This window comes from Anopheles gambiae, chromosome 3 (genome assembly GCF_943734735.2).
Source record: "Anopheles gambiae chromosome 3, idAnoGambNW_F1_1, whole genome shotgun sequence".
NCBI lineage: Eukaryota > Metazoa > Arthropoda > Insecta > Diptera > Culicidae > Anopheles > Anopheles gambiae.
In genome coordinates this window covers 23,366,659-23,384,224 of record NC_064602.1, presented here as the reverse complement: position 1 = coordinate 23,384,224, position 17,566 = coordinate 23,366,659, and the positions used below count along the sequence as shown (strand labels likewise).

The following is a 17,566-nucleotide window of genomic DNA, read 5'->3' as shown; positions in this document are numbered from 1 at the left end:
ATTGGTGGTGGCCACCTGTTGGGAACCTGCGATATTACAAGAAACTTACAAAGTTCAAAGCTTCAAGCAATTAAAGTTTTCAACGTTCAAAGCTTTCGAAGCTTAAAGCTTACAAGGTTTGAAACATTCAACGGTTAAAGTTTTCACTACCACATATTCGCTTTTCTTTTCTCTTATTCCAGTATCAGTGGTTGTACGAATTGCTGCTTGAACATAAAAAACATGTGTTGGTGAGTGATCGTACTTTGCTGCTCTGATATTCAAGTGTATGTGCTACTGTCCCGTTTGCTTCCTCCTTGTCACTTGTCCACTCGCTGTAGGCAATCCATTGATTGCTCTTTCGCAGGAATCGAGGCGGCGATAAGCGCTTTTGTTTATCCCACCAAGCCAGGTATGCTATCCGCTACAACTGTTCTCCCCCCACCCCCTACCCGTCACCAGGCACTAGTGTTTCTCGGCTGAAGCTTGCCGGTGATGTACGCGTTGAAGAGCTACGTAGTTTGCTGTTGAATCTGAAAGTGGATGGAAGAGAAATTGTTGAGTGATAACAAATCTTATAGTTATTTTGTGGTTTTGATCCAAGTGATACTGTTCACCAACCTGCGCCTTAACAACCTACTTTGTGGGGCTGATTGAAACCCGGTATGCTATGAGTACACAAAATAGTGCGATACAAACCGTTTAAGTGTTTCCATATATTTAATATTGTGCGTAAAAGAAATAGATGCATGTTCCAGATCTTGATTCAATGACCGTGTTCTTTTCATAATCGTGCAAAAGTTGTTACATGTATGTGTGTTTATTCAGAAACAATGTTAGTTGTATTTATATTGGCTTTGCTTTGTGTTGTGTTTTTACCATTATATCGGTGAGAAAGAACCAACTTAACGTGTGAAACATATGTTATTTTCGTGTTAAAAATTTAGAAAACTTTTTCATCTCTCCAACAACAACGGTGCACAAACAACAATAAGGCCAAAGCCGTTCCTTCCGAAAAAAAACAAAAAAAACGGTGCACAAAGATTATTTTGTTGTGTCGGGAAATAGGCAGTCACAATTTGTTTTTTTCTTCTTCTTCTTCTTTTGGCTCAACAACCGATTTCGGTCAAGGCCTGCCTGTACCCACTTGTGGGCTTGGCTTTCAGTGACTAATTGATTCCCCCCCATAGCAGGATAATCAGTCCTACGTATGGCGGCGCGGTCTATTTGGGGATTGAACCCATGACGGGAATGTTGTTAAGTCGTACGAATTGACGACTGTACCACGAGACCGGCTTGTTTTTTTATAATCGTTTAAAAGTGATTACATCTAACTGCATTTAAAAGCTCAATGCTATTGCTGTATTTATATCGGCTTTGCTTTGTGTTGTGATTAATTATCTTCATGTGATGGACATGTAAACTTTATCATTATATCGGTGTGAATGAACCAACCTAACGTGTAAAAATTTTATTATTTCCGTATTGAGCATTTTAAAATATATTTTCACCTGTTTTGTTTTCAATAGAAACGTCGTAAAATTGATAACTAAGTTATTTTTTTTTAATTTTTTTTTGTATTTTCAGACTTCAACATTGCGTGCTTCAACAGCGTTCAATATAGCTTTTTATATTTTGATGATCCAGCTTTGTCAGCATAGTGTTTTGTAAGGGGTTACCTGAATCATTGGAAGGTATTTTTATCATCAAATTCAAAGAAACCAAATGAAATTAAACTTTTTTCTGTTGTTGCAGATATTATGCCTTTTTCGATTATAACGACGCATGGCCCAAAAGGCTTTTCTGAACTTACACTAGTGCCAGATGGTTGGATCCAGAGTACCAGTGCTGGGAAAAGTTATGTGTATTGGCCCAAAGGAGACATAGCTAAGCTGATCAAAGTTGAAACAAGTACTCCTTCATCTGGATGGACGAGACAAGCGTGTGTAATTCAAAAATCAAATATTTTATCTTTACAACAAGGTATAGCTATACTTAGCGATATGTCAGGAGAATCGAGTGATGATTCTTGTATCATACAATCCGTAAAAACTATGTATAGGCAGCGATTTGGCCAGAGAGCATTAGAAAATGCTAACAAAGTTAACGCCTTGTCTGAAAATTGTATACAGTTAGAAACAGGCACTTTAGCTACAGGTTGCTCACAATTCAAGACAGACACTTTAGCTAAAGGTGGTTCACAGTTAGAGAGAGACATTTTACCGTATGGTTGTGCACAATTAGATACAAATACTTCACCCAAAGGTTGTTCACAGTTAGAAACAGACACTACGAATGAATTCATGGAATCAGCACAGCCGAGTGTTGCACCAGAAACGACTAGAAAGGATTTTCCTTCAGTTCCTTCTCAATTAGAGCAAAATAATAGCTTTTCTCCTACAAATCACATGGAAAATGCAATCACAAGTTTGATCGCTGTTGTAGGTGGTTTAATTCAACAAATCAGCGACATAAATTCCAACAAACTGATAGGATTAGATAAAATTGATAATTTAACAAAAGTACTAGAGCAGCAGATCGTACCAACGTTAGGTGGTCTTGTAGAGGAATTTAAAGAGTTAAAAAAAAAAGTTAATTTAAATACGGTACAAATGGATCTGTTCATTAACAGTTTGGAGCAAGAAAACAGAAAAAGAAAAAAACCATCATTTTCAATGGATCCGATCGATAACCATAAAGATTTAAAGGATTTTGACAAAAGTCTTGAGGAAAACGATTTTAAAACATCTGTTATTGATTGGCTTACCCATAACATATGTGAAACAAACAGTAATAATAGAATGTTAGATGCTTTGGATATGTTACTGAATCGTTCATTTTGTACGCAAATTAGTTGGTCAGGACAAGGCAAAGAAAACTCGAAAATACCGATAAAAATGTTTCCTAATTTCTTAGAAGTTTTTAGAGAGATAGGTACAACCCATTTGACTTTGGTAACAGATCAATGCTTGAAAGATTTTTTCATAAAAAAATTAAAGCATAGCCAGGAAAGATGCATGATTCAAGGGTTACGAAAACCTACTTCTCACAACAAAAGATGTTGATGTTAAGAAGTTTTTGAATACATTTATTAATTAATAATAAAAAGATTAAAAACTTGGTCGCATTATGTTTCTACAGAATGTGTTTAAAAATAACAGAAACGTGAATTGCCATAAAAAATGAATTCTCGTAAAACCATTTAACTAAGGCTTACTATACGCTCTATATATTAGTTAAATTTGATTCAATTTGACATGTTTGTTTAGTTGTTAACTACATAACTAATTTCTATTCTATAAAAGTGTGTAGTAGCGGAATGAAAAAAAAATTGGATCCATCAGGTTCGACACTATTAATTGCTACCAGCTTACATTTTACATCTTCACATCTGTATTCGGACGCTGAACGAGTAATTTTCTTTATATCACCTTCAAACGCATGCAATATTTGTGAAGAAAATGGACTATCAAATGCATCATAACAATCAAGTAATTTGAAACCCTGAATAACAATTGATCCGTGTTCTTTAGTAGCAGAATGGTACTTCACAATACAATTATCAGTTGTCAAAAACCAAGAATCAGGAAAATAATTTCTCAGTAGACAACCACTTCGTAAATGTAACTGCATGCTACCATTTTTTTGAATTTTAAGGAAAGGAAATTGTACTTTAGTCATATTTATAGGTTTAAAATTCATTAATTCAATTTTTCTATTAGCTATCTGTTGCAAATTTTTGTATCCTGATCTGAGCATATTTTTCATGGAGTGTAAGTCGTTTTCAAATTTAAAGGTTGAAAGGGTAGGCAATTTTCCAAATTTATCTACGTCCTTGTAAATATGTTGTAAATTGTGAACATTGCTGGTCATATACTTTACACCATAAATCTTCTCGAAGTCTAGAACATATTGCTCAAGCATTTCGGCAGCAAGTTTCCAATTTGATTTGTAAATGTTTGACGACAATAATGTAATTGAACAAAATAGAAGCATAAAATGTTCATATGCGTCTTCTGGTAAATAGTGCTTTAGGATAACAAAGCTTAAATAATGAAAAAAACTACTATATTCTGTGCCTTTCCAATGTCGCAAACAATATAGATCTCGTGTTTTACGATGAATTTCATAAGGTAATTTAACATTTTTTAACCACTTAGAAATTTGTTCAATCGTACTGGAAGCCCACTTTGTGTATTTACCTAAGGTACCATCTCTCCACCCAAACAGTAATCTTCGCATAATACCCAAGTATATCAAATGCAGTACGTCTGCGATAATAACATTCTGTATCATGTCGAAATTATCCAGTAGCAGTAGAGGTGTCAAGATTTTATGATGTGCGGTCTGGGATGCTTCTCTAAATTCCTTGTCAGTTCGGAGAGGAGCGTTAATGCCTCTAAACACAACTGTATTCGAATCGTGGTTAAATTCTCCAACACATTTACACTTCAAACACCCATTCTTCGCGTTGAAATAAGCAACACCTAAAGACGTGAATAGTTAATTAGTAACTTTTGACACAATTAAAACAATTTACAATTTTACCTTTTATAAATGCTCTGGCTGGTGAGTCTGCTATTATTGCTCGTATTTTTACTCCTATCTTTCTGGTCTTTACAAAAACTCCATTGGCCATTAATGAATTTAGTTCAGTGATTAAGGGTCCTAAAAATTCATCCAGATTTCCTGGCTTTTTGGGGCCACAGAAAATCGCTACAGTCATGACAGGAAAGTCAGGAAGTTCATGTATATTTGCGAGTATTGGCCAAAATTGCGTGGACGAACTCTTATGTAAGGGTAAGCCATCGATAGAAATATTAATAGAAATAGTTTCCACATCAATTTCGTCGTCCCTGAAACTGAAAATTCAATGAGTTGAAAACACCATCAAGACATTTTTTCTGATTCTCACCTGAAATTATTGATGATACACTTCTGCAAACCGTTGTACCAATATTGTCCTCCTTCAATATTTGTAATATTTGTTGCTGTTCTTGGTGTTTTCAAGAGCGTCCTTGGGTCCTTGGGAAATTTTTGCGCAGTCTTTTCCCTAAGAATTTCAAGCATCATTTCTACAGAATGGTGTGTCTGATTTGTAGCTAAAGCCCAATATTTAACACATTCAACGAATGCCATCTGTTGAAATATTGAACTACTATTTTCTTCATTACAATCTTCAGTATCAGCAGCATTGATAATATCGCACTCGTCACTGAAGCAAACGCTAGAGCAATCGTGACTTTCATTGAGGAATCCCCCACCATCTGAAAGCGCTGCAGCATCTTCCGAATGTGTATTTTCGGGTACCTAAAACACAAAACATGTTCCAATTTATGAACATTTTTATAAAAGTTAAGCATGCAAACATAAGCACTTACAAATTCGCCAAGGCAGTCATTAGATGATGTCGATGAACTAACCACAACATTCGCCAAGTTTCCATTTGTTTTTTGTAATTTATCCCTATGCCTGTATAGCATACCACTTTTTCTAATCCGTTTAGTAAACTCCATTGTATTATATTTAAAAAAAAATGTTAATAATGTTCAATATGATAATAAACAAATGATGAATTCACCTCACAAAAAGAAACACAAGTCTGATTTTATCAAGAATACATCCACTAATAAATGTCCATACGTGTATGTCACTTGTATATATATGCATACGCAGCTTATCATAAATGATCACGATCTTTGAGCTTTACGTAAGCGAAAAAAAGACGCCATCTAGTGATCAAACAACTAAAGCTCTGAAACTTGAATTTTTTTAATATGAAAATGTTGTCATGGAAAAAGTGAAATAACGCCATCTAGTGCATCAACTAATGAAGCTATAGAATTTCATTTTTTTTATATGAACATTTTTTCGCTTGGATTGAGCAAATACGCCATCTAGTGAAATAAACATGGAAGCTCTGAAGCTTGCATTTTTTTTGTATGGACATTCAATTTTCCAGTCGTTTAAGCTTAATCTGTGGCGCTTGGGTAGTTTTACAATACACAGTAGGATAGACTAACACAACATGGCATGCGTAACTCGTATTCGTTTCGTTTAAAGGAACCTAAAATAATGAATCAATGAATTGTGACCAGAGGCGGATTAATCCATCTCGGGGCCCTAACCGGGGGATAGAATTGGGGCCCCTGGTTTCCTTAAAAGTCCAGAAAATTATATTGCATTTTTTTTAATATCTTGTTGCGAATACCAAATATGTCATCCTGATTTCGTGAGGGATTAATTTTCTTCTGTCGTTTTTTATGGCAGTTAGTTAATTATTTTAATAGCATCTATCTTTTTCTTCATTGGCATAACAACCGTTGTTGATCAAGGCCTGCCACTAGTGAAGTGGGCTTGGCTTTCAATGACTTTTTGTTACCGTAGCAAGATAGTCAGTCCTACGTTTGGGGGCACAGTCTATTTGGGACATGAACCCGTGGCGGGCATGTAGTTACGTCGTACGAGTTAACGGATGTACCACCAGACCGGCCCAAAAAGGATCTATAGTCTTCGTGTAATCAAGCTAACATATTTTGCATATTATTAAGATGTGCATCATCGTTGATTCCGGTAGTGCAAAAATCAAAACTATATTCAAATACTACACAGCAAATTTTCTCATCTGGCTTCAGTAAATTTTTTTAGTGAAACGGTTCAGTAATAGAATATTTTACTGGTTTTCAGCATGAATGTCATATTTTTACGAACTTTCAGCAAAACAATTTGCTTAATGCATTTCAGTAATACGCATTGTACTGAAAATCATTAAAATAAGTGTCAAAGTAGTCGTTTTACTGAATATCTGTAAAACAAATTACTGAATATGCAGCAATTGATTTTGTCAGATCGACCTGTCAGTCAGGACATCAAAACAAAACAATGCGGTACCCACTTGCTCGTGATGTGCAAAAAGTTGATTTGGTAGGTGCTTACAGACACCCTGGTGAAATTTCAGGTGAGATTTCGACTTACGAGATTGATTTCAAATAATTGGCAGCCGTGCTGGTGTGTAAAATGTTTGCTACAATCCACTGTGCTCACTGAAATTGCGTGGTGACTGTGAGCGTTTACTGAACCATATACACTTGCGGCGGCAAAATACAGTATAAAAACTGTATAAAAGACCACAAAACATGTATGAACATGAATTGAGGAACTGGCAATCTCCAAGCATAACTGGGATTTCAGTAAACGAGCTGTCATTTTGGTGAGCACCGGACATTACTGAATGATTCAGTAAACATTATTTTTACTGAAAGGATTACTGAACCTTTAGTTTAAAAAATTTCAGTAAAATTTTGCTGAAGTGTTACTAGTGTTTGGTGTAAAGCAGCATTTCATTCTCTGTAGTAGTTTTTCAACACAAGTGCGCATTAGGTCGTTTTTCTAAGCTAAGAGTCTTGTATATTGAAATAAATCAATGAATGAAAATCAATGAAATAATAAACTGTAGTTAGTAAAACTCCAGACTTTCCGAATTTCAGTAGAGATCTAGGCATATCTAGATAAAGGCATATCTGGAAAACCTGACAAAAGGATCTGAATTTTACTCATTTATACTTTTGTATTTTTAGAACAGAGTTTGCAATACATTTGTTTGCTCATTCATCTACATGAGCAGTGAAAGCCACTATACAAAGCTTGTGTGATTTCCTGCTTCACAGATACATAAAAAGTGCCTGAAATCCAAGCGTCCAACAATGATTATCCTGCACTTGCGTATTTGTAGTCTTTTCGTCCTTGCAATCGAGACCGTTTAGGAAGTTCTTAAAAAATATAAATTAATCATCAGGAGCATCTTTATGACTTATTATCAGGAGAGGATTTATTGTTTTTAATATGGAAGAGTGCAAAAGTATGTAAAATTTGTTTTGGCCTTCAAAAATTATCTCCAAAGTTCATATCAACTTTTAATTGCTATAAACGTTATCAACACATTCCACACACTTACTTGTTAGAATGAACTACTTTGAGAATGATTTAGTTTTCCGTTCATTTGTGCAATAAAAACAAAAAATCAATCGCTTATAAAAGTGATTTAACATGTGGAGGTTTAGCTCGGGGCCCTCTTTAGGCCGGGGCCCCCCGCGGCCGCTCAGTCCGCTTATAGGAAAATCCGCCACTGATTGTGACTATGGAGCCCCGCAATAAGCAATTTCAAACCCCAAAAGCCCAACAAAAAAGTGTACCTTTTTCATGCGTTCCATTCCTCGAGTTTTACAACTAACATTATTTCAAAAGCAGGAGTAATGATATATTTTATATACATTGAATATGTGTACTGCAAATTGTTACATTTCTCCATTTGTTTTAATTTAAAAATCCATTTAATGCTTTTGCAATAGATTTTAATATTGGATCTCTGTACATACAGAAAGGCGCGCGTGTGTGTGAAATATACATCATAAGTGTCCGAAAAAAGGACGAAAATAGAAAGAGGCTACAGGGCTACGCAAACAATTTTCAACGATCCCCCTTTGTTGTGACAACGTCGTTTGTTTACGTTGGCGGAACCACACAATTTCTCGTCATGATACGACTTTGTAGGGTTCCGCGGCAAAGGTCAACGTAGGGCTACAGTGCCCTCCATTCCTAACGGAAAGGGCGATGGCGGGAGAAAACGAAGCGGTATAAATAGAGCCGAAGGAAACGCCTTCGGTCTCTTATTTGCGCCACATATTAAGAAGGAGGACTAAATATAAACTAAATTTGTGATTTTTCAACACCGAAATATCTACATTTTTCACCTTCTTTTAATAGTTTCGCAACATTTCATAAATTTAGTATTATACAGTCGGTTACACTTCACAAAGCAATTCGTTCACCACACTGTTAAATCGTATTTAAATCTTCTAGGGAAGTGATATGCAGAATCGCGAGTATCTTGTAAATCTCTCCGTCGAGAGTTTAGTGAACAACGCCCGATACCTGGCTCACCGATAGTTACCCATCTTCTCTATTGTTTGACAGCCACCGCTATAATACCTTCCGATTGGATCGCTCTGCCATAAATAGTGATAAATGTATTGGTGGAGGAGTTCTCATTGCCACGAATATCAAACATGCGGCTTCGCTGTGCACTACTAATACATCATCAATTGAGTGTATTTGGGTGCGTGTAAAAGTTTTGGATGTTTCCCTAGTCATCGGCTCATTCTACCTCCCTCTTGACCAAGCTGCCAACCCCGATGTTATAAATACTTTCTGTACTACGCTACATGAAACTAGGGAAAAATAAAAAGACGATCATTTGATTATTCTCGGAGATTTCAATCAACCCTATCTTAAATGGATTACTCAGAACGATTTTCCTTCGCTTGACTTCAGCAACTCCCGAATACATCCTACCTGCCAAATTCTCCTCGATGAAATTAATTTGGCCGGCCTTCAGCAAGTTAATTCAATCACCAACTGTAACAATACTATACATGATTTAATTTTTGCGGATGACCAGACCGTTGAACGATTGAGCCCATTAGAACTGAGATTAGAATCCATAGTTGAACCTGATCCACATCACCCTGCTCTACTTACCAGCTTCGTGGTTCCGCAACAGAATTTGTCGTCTTCTGAGTCCCCAGAACGGAGAGATTTGAACTTTAGACGTACGAAATTTGATGAATTAACAATAGCGCTAACTCAAACCAATTGGGAATTATTAAAGTCTAACCACGATATCAACGATAGCGTGTTAAGCTTCACAAATCATCTAAATGGTTTATTCGAACAGTTTGTTCCCTGCTTTAATCCTCCATCGAAACCACCGTGGGCTAGTAATGCACTACGCGTCGCCAAACGCCGGAGATCTAATGCCCAACAAAAACTGCGCAGTCTTCAAAACAGCACCAACCAAGCAAACTTTGCTCGCGCTGCTCGGATTTACAAACAGTTAAACCGTTTTGCGTATGCTGACTACGTTAGAAAGATCGAATTCAGATTCAAAAAGGATCTACTAGCATTCTGGAAATTCATACGAAATAATAAATCCTGCGACCGTCTTCCAGCTGTAATGAACTTCAAGAGAAACATCATTTCGGGTGAAGATGACCTCTGCAAAGGTTTTGCAGAACATTTCGCTTCCGTGTCGTCTTCCGGCGAAAATTGTGTTATTGAACTGGACAGAGTAGCTTACACCATCTGACGTGTGAGCAAGTGGTAGACAGCGGTGTCTATTCAAAACGACTATTGTTATAAACAAGTGGACAGTTGTTTATTATGCTGGTAAACCCTGTAAGAGGGGTTTTCAAATTAGAGAGGTTGAAAGTGAATGAAAGGTCCATACAAACAAGAAAGAGACAAAACATTTAGTATGCAGCCTTAACTGTTGCTATAGGAAACTGTGAATACGATTGCCAATTTGAGCATACATCATTCAATAACCATGGCAACACCACAACAAATAAGTGGGACACAGATTTCAGAGGTTTTCCAAATTAGACGAACAAAAATGTACTGGAAATCAAGGGACTGTGCAAAATGTTCAAATAAGAGAGGTTTTTCAAATTGGAGAGGTGTCAAATACAGGGTTTTCCATTCCAATTAACAACTGTCCACAGTCTACTAGCAATCTTCGATTTGAAAAACACAATTGTCTACCACTTACACACAAGTCAAGCCGTTTTTGGTACACTGTCCATTTCAATTTCACAATTGTCGTCTTCGAAAACACACGACAGATGCGGCACGGTTTTGGCTGGAACGTGTATCACTTGTCTGTAAAAATTAAACCATGTTGTAAACAGGTCTTGATTGAATATCAGAATATGGGAAAGCTGAGCAATTTGGACATTTTAAGCAGTTTTATCATTTGGTTTTAGTTATTCTTGGATCGTTACAGTTTTTAGGTTATTTTGGGACGTTGTAATTTTTTTATCATTGGCTGCCAGTAAAAGCATTGATAAATGTAATAATTCCTGCATTGTATTGAAAGATTAAAGTATACATAAAATGCCTAATATGTCCATGTTGCCCAGCTGTCCTAACTACAAGTGATACATGTTCCAGCCAAACCCAAAACAAACCGTGCCGCATCTGACGTGTGTTTTTGAAGACGACAATTGTGAAATTGAAATGGACAGTGTACCAAAAACGGCTTGACTTGTTTGTAAGTGTAAGACAATTGTGTTTTTCAAATCGAGGATTGCTAGTAGACTGTGGACAGTTGTTAATTGGAATGGAAAACCCTGTAAGAGAGGGTTCACTGTATTTAAAACCGTTTGTTTACCTACTGATGAAAATGATGCAAGTTGCAGTCCAAAGGGAGGGTACATTGATCGTACTCTCTGGTGTAATTTTAATTTTCACTAGCGCACCTGGCGGCGGCTGACCGAATCATTTTTCCAAACAATTTGGAGCCGCTTTAGAAAATATGTAATTTTTCCATGTTTTAACCTAATTTGGACAAGACAAGTTTTGTAAAAGGTAGATGCACATGTCCTATAAGCAAATCATCCATTTTCATGGCAAAAAACGATGGAAAAACAACTTAAATTTGAGATCCGGCATGACCATTCCCTCGACGACCAAAAAAAGCATCCACCAGCCGCCGCCTGATGCGCTAGTGAAAATCGAAATTACACTTGGGAGTACGATCAATGTAGCCCGGCCTAGGGGTACGAAAGTGACAGCTCTACAGTATAACCGAACACGTCAACGCTTACTTCCGAACAATTCTATATCTCGCTGAAAGAGTCTATTATATGCCTGAACGAATCTACAACTCGCTGAACATGTCTATATAATCCTCGAAAACCCTATATTTCGGATGAAACAGAAATGTCGTTGGGCCTTGCTGTAATGCCATCCGCATCGCTTGATGATCAAGCCAGCGTATCTGGAAATCTGTTGGTTCCACTATCGCCATGGAAACAAGGCAGAGAAGTGTGAGAAGGAGCACTCTAACGATACAAACACTAAGTGTATTTTTTTCGACGAGCATCTGCCAGTTTACTCCCGAAAAAAGTAGTGCGTTTCTCTCTACACTCTCACACTCATCCTGGCCGAAACACTCTCATCAACCCAGCCGAGACCGTGAGCACCAGCTACAACGCATCCTCACCGCAGCAGCGCAGCAGCAACAGCTTACCACTACAAGCAAGCCCCACGCTAAACACCACCAGCACCAGCATCAAGCTGAACCCCGGTAAGGCCGAAGTAATCGAGCGCATCTATGTGAACGACAGCAGAACCAACAACAGATTCCTGATCGACACTGGCGCTGAGATTTCCGTCATACCACCATCCGCCAAGGACAGAATGAACCCGATGCCAGCCAGAAAACTCTTCGCTGCAAACGGCAGCTCAATCGGTACGTACGGCACAAAAAACCTAACACTAGACATCGGTCTTAACCAATCATTTACATGGCCATTTACAATAGCTGATGTAGACTCGCATATTATCGGAGCTGATTTTTTAAAACACTTCGATCTGCTCGTAGATATCAAACGCAACAAGCTAATTAAAAACAAAACACACATCACTAATACACTACCAGCACAAGTATTCGCATGTAGTTCAAACGATAGCTTCTCACATCTCTTAAACGAATACAAAGATATCACGATACTCGATAACACACGCAAAGCAGTCAATACAAACGTAACACATCAAATCATTACCACCGATCCACCCGTCTTTTGCCGTCCACGTCGTTTGGACCCAGAAAGGTTACGTGAAGCAAAAGCTGAATTTGACTTCCTCATAAAAAACGGCATTTGCAAACCATCTAAAAGCTGTTGGGCAAGCCCTTTACATCTCGTAAAGAAACCAGATGAAAAATGGTTACCCTGTGGGGACTATAGGAGCTTGAATGCTATTACCGTTCCTGACCGGTATCCCGTGCCCCACATTCAACATTTTTCAAATATTTTGTATAACAGAAAAATATTTTCATGCATCGACTTGCAACGTGCATATCATCAAATACCTGTGGCTCCTGAAGACATACCCAAAACAGCCATTTCAACACCATTCGGGTTATTTGAATTTAATTTTATGACATTTGGCCTTCGAAACGCAGGACAAACGTTACAACGGCACTTGCATTCCATCCTTGGCGATTTAGATTTTGTTTTTCCGTATGTTGACGATTTATGCGTCGCCTCCGAGAACGAAGAACAGCACCACCAGCATTTGCGCATATTGTTCGAACGTTTGAGGCAGAACGGACTAACAATTAATCCAACAAAAAGTCAAATCGCGCAAACAAAAGTAGAATTTCTCGGTCATCTTGTAACCGCAGATGGCATTAAATCAAAACCCAGCAAGGTACAAGCTATTTTTGACTTTCCAAAACCAACCATAGCCAGACAAATGAAACGCTTCCTTGGCACGATTAATTTTTACCGGCGTTTTATACCGCATGCAGCAGAACGCCAACAAATTTTGCACGGTATGATGAATGGCAATATAAAAAATGACTCCACTATACTTAACTGGGATGAAAACAGCACGCAAGCATTTGAACAATGCAAACACGATCTGGCAAACGCAGCTTTATTAGCTCACCCTTCACCAAATGCAAAGCTCGCCTTAGATGTTGACGCTTCAAGTCATGCTATAGGAGCTGCATTAAAACAGTTGACTGCCAAGGGTATCGAACCTCTCGCTTTCTTTTCTAAGAAATTGTCACCTACACTTAAGAAAGCCAGCACTTATGATCGCGAACTTTATGATATATACGAATCGATAAAGCATTTTAAAGACCTTTTGGAAGCACGTGAATTTATCGTGTACACGGATCACAAACCGTTAACCACTGCATTTGACCAAAACCTCGAAAGAGCCAATCCCACCCAACAAAGAAGACTGCTTTTCATCAGCGAGTACACCACCGATATACGACACGTGGCCGGCAAACACAACCTAGTAGCAGATATGTTAAGCCGTATAGATAGCATAAGCACGCTCATCGATTATAACCAATTAGCAGGTGTACAACAAACCGATAGCGAACTACAGCATTTTTTAAACAACCCACCGAAAACATCATCACTGATATTAACATCACTGGCTATACCGAACTCTACCAAATCTATTTTCTGCGATATTTCCACTCAATACATCCGACCTTTCGTTTCCAAAGCGCACAGAAAACTGATCATCTCCAAACTGCACAGCTTATCGCATCCTGGTATTAGAGGAACAACACACCTGGTATCGCAACGCTTTGTATGGCGATCAGTTAGAAAGGAATGCAAAGCGTTCGTAGAGACGTGTATTGAGTGCCAAAAAAACAAAATAATACGTCATAACAAGACACCTACAGCCGCTATAGCCACACCGAACTAGTGTTGGCCGTTCCGGTCCGAACCTAGTAAAAAAGTTCCGTTCTTAATGCAGGCCGTTCCGTTCCGATCCTTTATACAAAATCGTTCCGATCCTTTATACAAAATCGTTCCGTTCCGTTCATTCCGTTCCGTTCCGTTCATTCCGTTCATTCTGTTCATTCCGTTCCGTTCATTCCGTTCCGTTCATTTCGTTCGTTCCGTTCATTCCGTTCCGTTCAATTCGTTCTTTCCGTTCACTCCGTTCCGTTCCGGTCTTTGCCGCTTCAATATTGTTAGCAAGGTGTTCGTGCATTCCGTTCTTTAAAAAAAACCGGCTTTGTCCGGCTGTTGCTTGCTGCATGCAAGATAACTGTTCACTCTTTCTCGCACACAGTATGTGTTGCTTGTGCACACTCCCATGCTCACAGGAATATTCATCGCACTTCGTCGCGTATCGTTTATAAAAATCGGTGATAAGCGAAACCAAAAATGAAATTGCATTTGGCATTATGGTGCAATTTGTAACATCTATTATACTTTTTGTTATAATTTAGCTTGTCTTAACTAGACAAATAACCATTATAAAATTTTAATCTGTACTCATATGGCAGAACGGGTTGGAAAAGATGTATTATAATATGCGAGTATGAACAACGAAAACTAAAATGTATTTATTTTTTATGCCACGAAATGCACTTGATCTTGGCACTCGGCATGATTCCAATATTTGGCCATTCGATTCGAAGCATTCTGTTCCATTCGACAACCGTTTGAGTGCCGTGATCTTGTAAACGATTTGTGTGGAAAACTATTTGTTTTAAATAGTAAGTGAAATTGAAATAATTAGTCAATCTCGTGATAGAATCGTCAACTCGTAGCACTCAATAACATCGGCATGGGTAAAAGCCTCGAATGGATCGTGCCCCCATACGCTGGAATGATTATCCTGCTATGGGCATTTAATAAGTTACTGATAGCCAAGCGTATTAGTGGTACAGGAAGACTTTGACCGAAAATGGTCGTCGCATCTAAAAAGTTAAAAAAATGCTAGATAATAAATGCATGTTTTATATTAGCACAGCTGGTACAGCTTACTAGGCATAGGTTGAACCCATCTAGATTTGGTGTGAGATATGATTTCAGATTGAAGAAACGCCTTTTCATATCCTGGATAATAAGTAACACCACCCCCCCCCCCCCCCCTCGGATGACAGTTTGGCTTCTAAGCTTTGGGTCGGTTCTTTTGCACCCCAGGTTCACGTTCCGTTCTTTTAGAAAAATGAACTAGTTCCGTTCCGTTCCTTTTTTTTACCGAAATTCCCAACACTACACCGACGCACGCTTCACACACGTACACATAGATTTAATCGGGCCACTACCACCATCAGAAGGAAACGCGTACTGCTTAACAATGATCGACAAATTTACGCGTTGGCCTGAAGTAATACCGATCCCCAACATCACCGCCGAAACTGTTGCACGTTCCTTCATTACAGGATGGATTTCGAGATTTGGTGTTCCCTCTAAAATAACCACCGATCTCGGGAGGCAGTTTGAATCGGAAATGTTTCGTTCATTGTCCGCAACGCTCGGAATCGATCACCTTCGAACAACACCTTACCACCCCCAATCAAACGGCCAGATTGAAAGGATGCATCGACAGCTAAAAACCGATATCCTTTGCCACAAAAACGCTCGTTGGACGGAAGCACTCCCAATAGTGTTGCTTGGTATGCGCTCCAGCATAAAAGAAGACATCGGTGCAACCAGTGCAGAACTCATCTATGGTACAACACTTCGATTACCTGGTGAATTTTTTGACGAGCTATCGAAGTCACCTAACATCACGCTTGACTACATAGCAAATCTAAAAACATCCGATGTGGGGGACGGCTTCAACGATGACATTATATTTTTTAGATTTGCTATGTAGTCAAGCGTGATGTTAGGTGACTTCGATGGTTCGTCAAAAAATTCACCAGGTAATCGAAGTGTTGTACCATAGATGAGTTCTGCACTGGTTGCACCGATGTCTTCTTTTATGCTGGAGCGCATACCAAGCAACACTATTGGGAGTGCTTCCGTCCAACGAGCGTTTTTGTGGCAAAGGATATTGGTTTTTAGCTGTCGATGCATCCTTTCAATCTGGCCGTTTGATTGGGGGTGGTAAGGTGTTGTTCGAAGGTGATCGATTCCGAGCGTTGCGGACAATGAACGAAACATTTCCGATTCAAACTGCCTCCCGAGATCGGTGGTTATTTTAGAGGGAACACCAAATCTCGAAATCCATCCTGTAATGAAGGAACGTGCAACAGTTTCGGCGGTGATGTTGGGGATCGGTATTACTTCAGACCAACGCGTAAATTTGTCGATCATTGTTAAGCAGTACGCGTTTCCTTCTGATGGTGGTAGTGGCCCGATTAAATTTATGTGTACGTGTGTGAAGCGTGCGTTCGGTGTGGCTATACGCCGGGTATGACAAGCATGCACTGAAGGGATCATTGGACCGATTGGTGTCCCTGCTGGAGATCCTGAAGGCGTGGTTTATACATTTCTACGTCTTTGCTGCCCTCTGGTCGGTGGCCGGATTTGCCGTCATGATGTAGCCAGCGCGGGACTACGTAATCGCCTTCCTCGATACGTTGGCAACCAACAAGCGTATGGTGCGCACCACGCCTACCGAGACGATGGTTGCCATGACGCTGATCACGCTGCAGTGTTTGCACCTGTTCTACGAGACCTGGTTCCTGCAGGTGTTCTCGAGCAAGCTGAAAATCACCCACCAGTGGTACGTGGAAAACTTTCACAACTATCCGAAGCAAAGGAAAGCACTCGTCCCGTTCGTACTGTGAGATCGACGGTGAGGGTGCGGATAATATCGTTCCGGTTGTTGGGCTTTTTTTTAGGATCGAAAAAATGGTATGGTTGGTGTCCGGCTTTTTTTAGGTTGCTGGTTCCCGGCTGATGGGATTCAGCTGGTTATCCTGGATCGTCTGTGAATGCCTTGTTCCACGGACCGGTCGTCGATGCACTCGAGGTGCACCGCATTGACGAGCGGCAGTAACAGGATGCAATCGGCGCGGCCGAGCTGGCAGCGAAGCCGTTTCTCGGTGAGCCATTCACGCCGAATGAGGGCGGTCAAGAGCCGGCTGTATACGTTCGATTCAAACTGTGTAACGATGCCGAGTGAGTCCGGCCATCGCGACTAGAAGCATAGCGGAAGTTAAGTTGCGTCGTCTATTGTGGTGCGATGCGCTGTATGTTCCGGGTGTGCGATTGAGTTTCATGTTTGTTTCTTTCTTGTTCACAGACAC

General features: G+C 39.3%; 2 protein-coding genes and 1 pseudogene across 5 annotated transcripts; 2 read left to right on the top strand and 1 right to left on the bottom strand.

The window, feature by feature from the left end:
• Positions 1–484: 484 nt before the first annotated feature.
• On the top strand, positions 485–3,100 carry LOC133393355 (uncharacterized). Of its 4 annotated transcripts, none has more exons than XM_061658024.1 (3): positions 485–642; positions 1,567–1,646; positions 1,735–3,100. In XM_061658024.1, the coding sequence occupies exon 3, from the start codon at positions 1,740–1,742 to the stop codon at positions 3,042–3,044; it is 1,305 nt and encodes a 434-aa protein (XP_061514008.1). In that variant the 5' UTR covers positions 485–642; positions 1,567–1,646; positions 1,735–1,739; the 3' UTR covers positions 3,045–3,100. The 4 variants fall into 4 exon arrangements, with proteins under 4 accessions (XP_061514008.1, XP_061514007.1, XP_061514005.1 ...); XM_061658023.1 differs by having other exon boundaries at positions 1,567–1,669; XM_061658021.1 differs by having other exon boundaries at positions 487–642; positions 1,567–1,673.
• A 706-nt stretch (positions 3,101–3,806) lies between these two features.
• On the bottom strand, positions 3,807–7,906 carry LOC133394125 (uncharacterized). Its single transcript, XM_061663151.1, has 5 exons — positions 5,361–7,906; positions 4,895–5,289; positions 4,528–4,841; positions 4,133–4,466; positions 3,807–3,813 (listed from the first exon to the last, which is right to left on the bottom strand). Exons 1-5 carry the CDS (start codon positions 5,493–5,495, stop codon positions 3,807–3,809), a joined length of 1,185 nt encoding a protein of 394 aa, XP_061519135.1. The 5' UTR covers positions 5,496–7,906.
• A 3,466-nt stretch (positions 7,907–11,372) lies between these two features.
• LOC133394123 (uncharacterized) lies at positions 11,373–16,858 on the top strand (annotated as a pseudogene).
• Positions 16,859–17,566: the final 708 nt, after the last annotated feature.

What these genes read in the sequence shown, in the direction of transcription:
- LOC133393355 (XM_061658024.1), top strand. Translation starts at nt 1,740, where the DNA reads ATGCCTTTTTCGATTATAACGACGCATGGCCCAAAAGGCTTTTCTGAA.
- LOC133394125 (XM_061663151.1), bottom strand. Translation starts at nt 5,495, where the DNA reads ATGGAGTTTACTAAACGGATTAGAAAAAGTGGTATGCTATACAGGCAT. An exon ending in ATGACTGCCTTGGCGAATTT is followed by an intron (nt 5,290 to 5,360) that starts GTAAGTGCTTAT and finishes TTTGTGTTTTAG; the next exon opens with GTACCCGAAAATACACATTC. An exon ending in AGCCAGAGCATTTATAAAAG is followed by an intron (nt 4,467 to 4,527) that starts GTAAAATTGTAA and finishes TCACGTCTTTAG; the next exon opens with GTGTTGCTTATTTCAACGCG.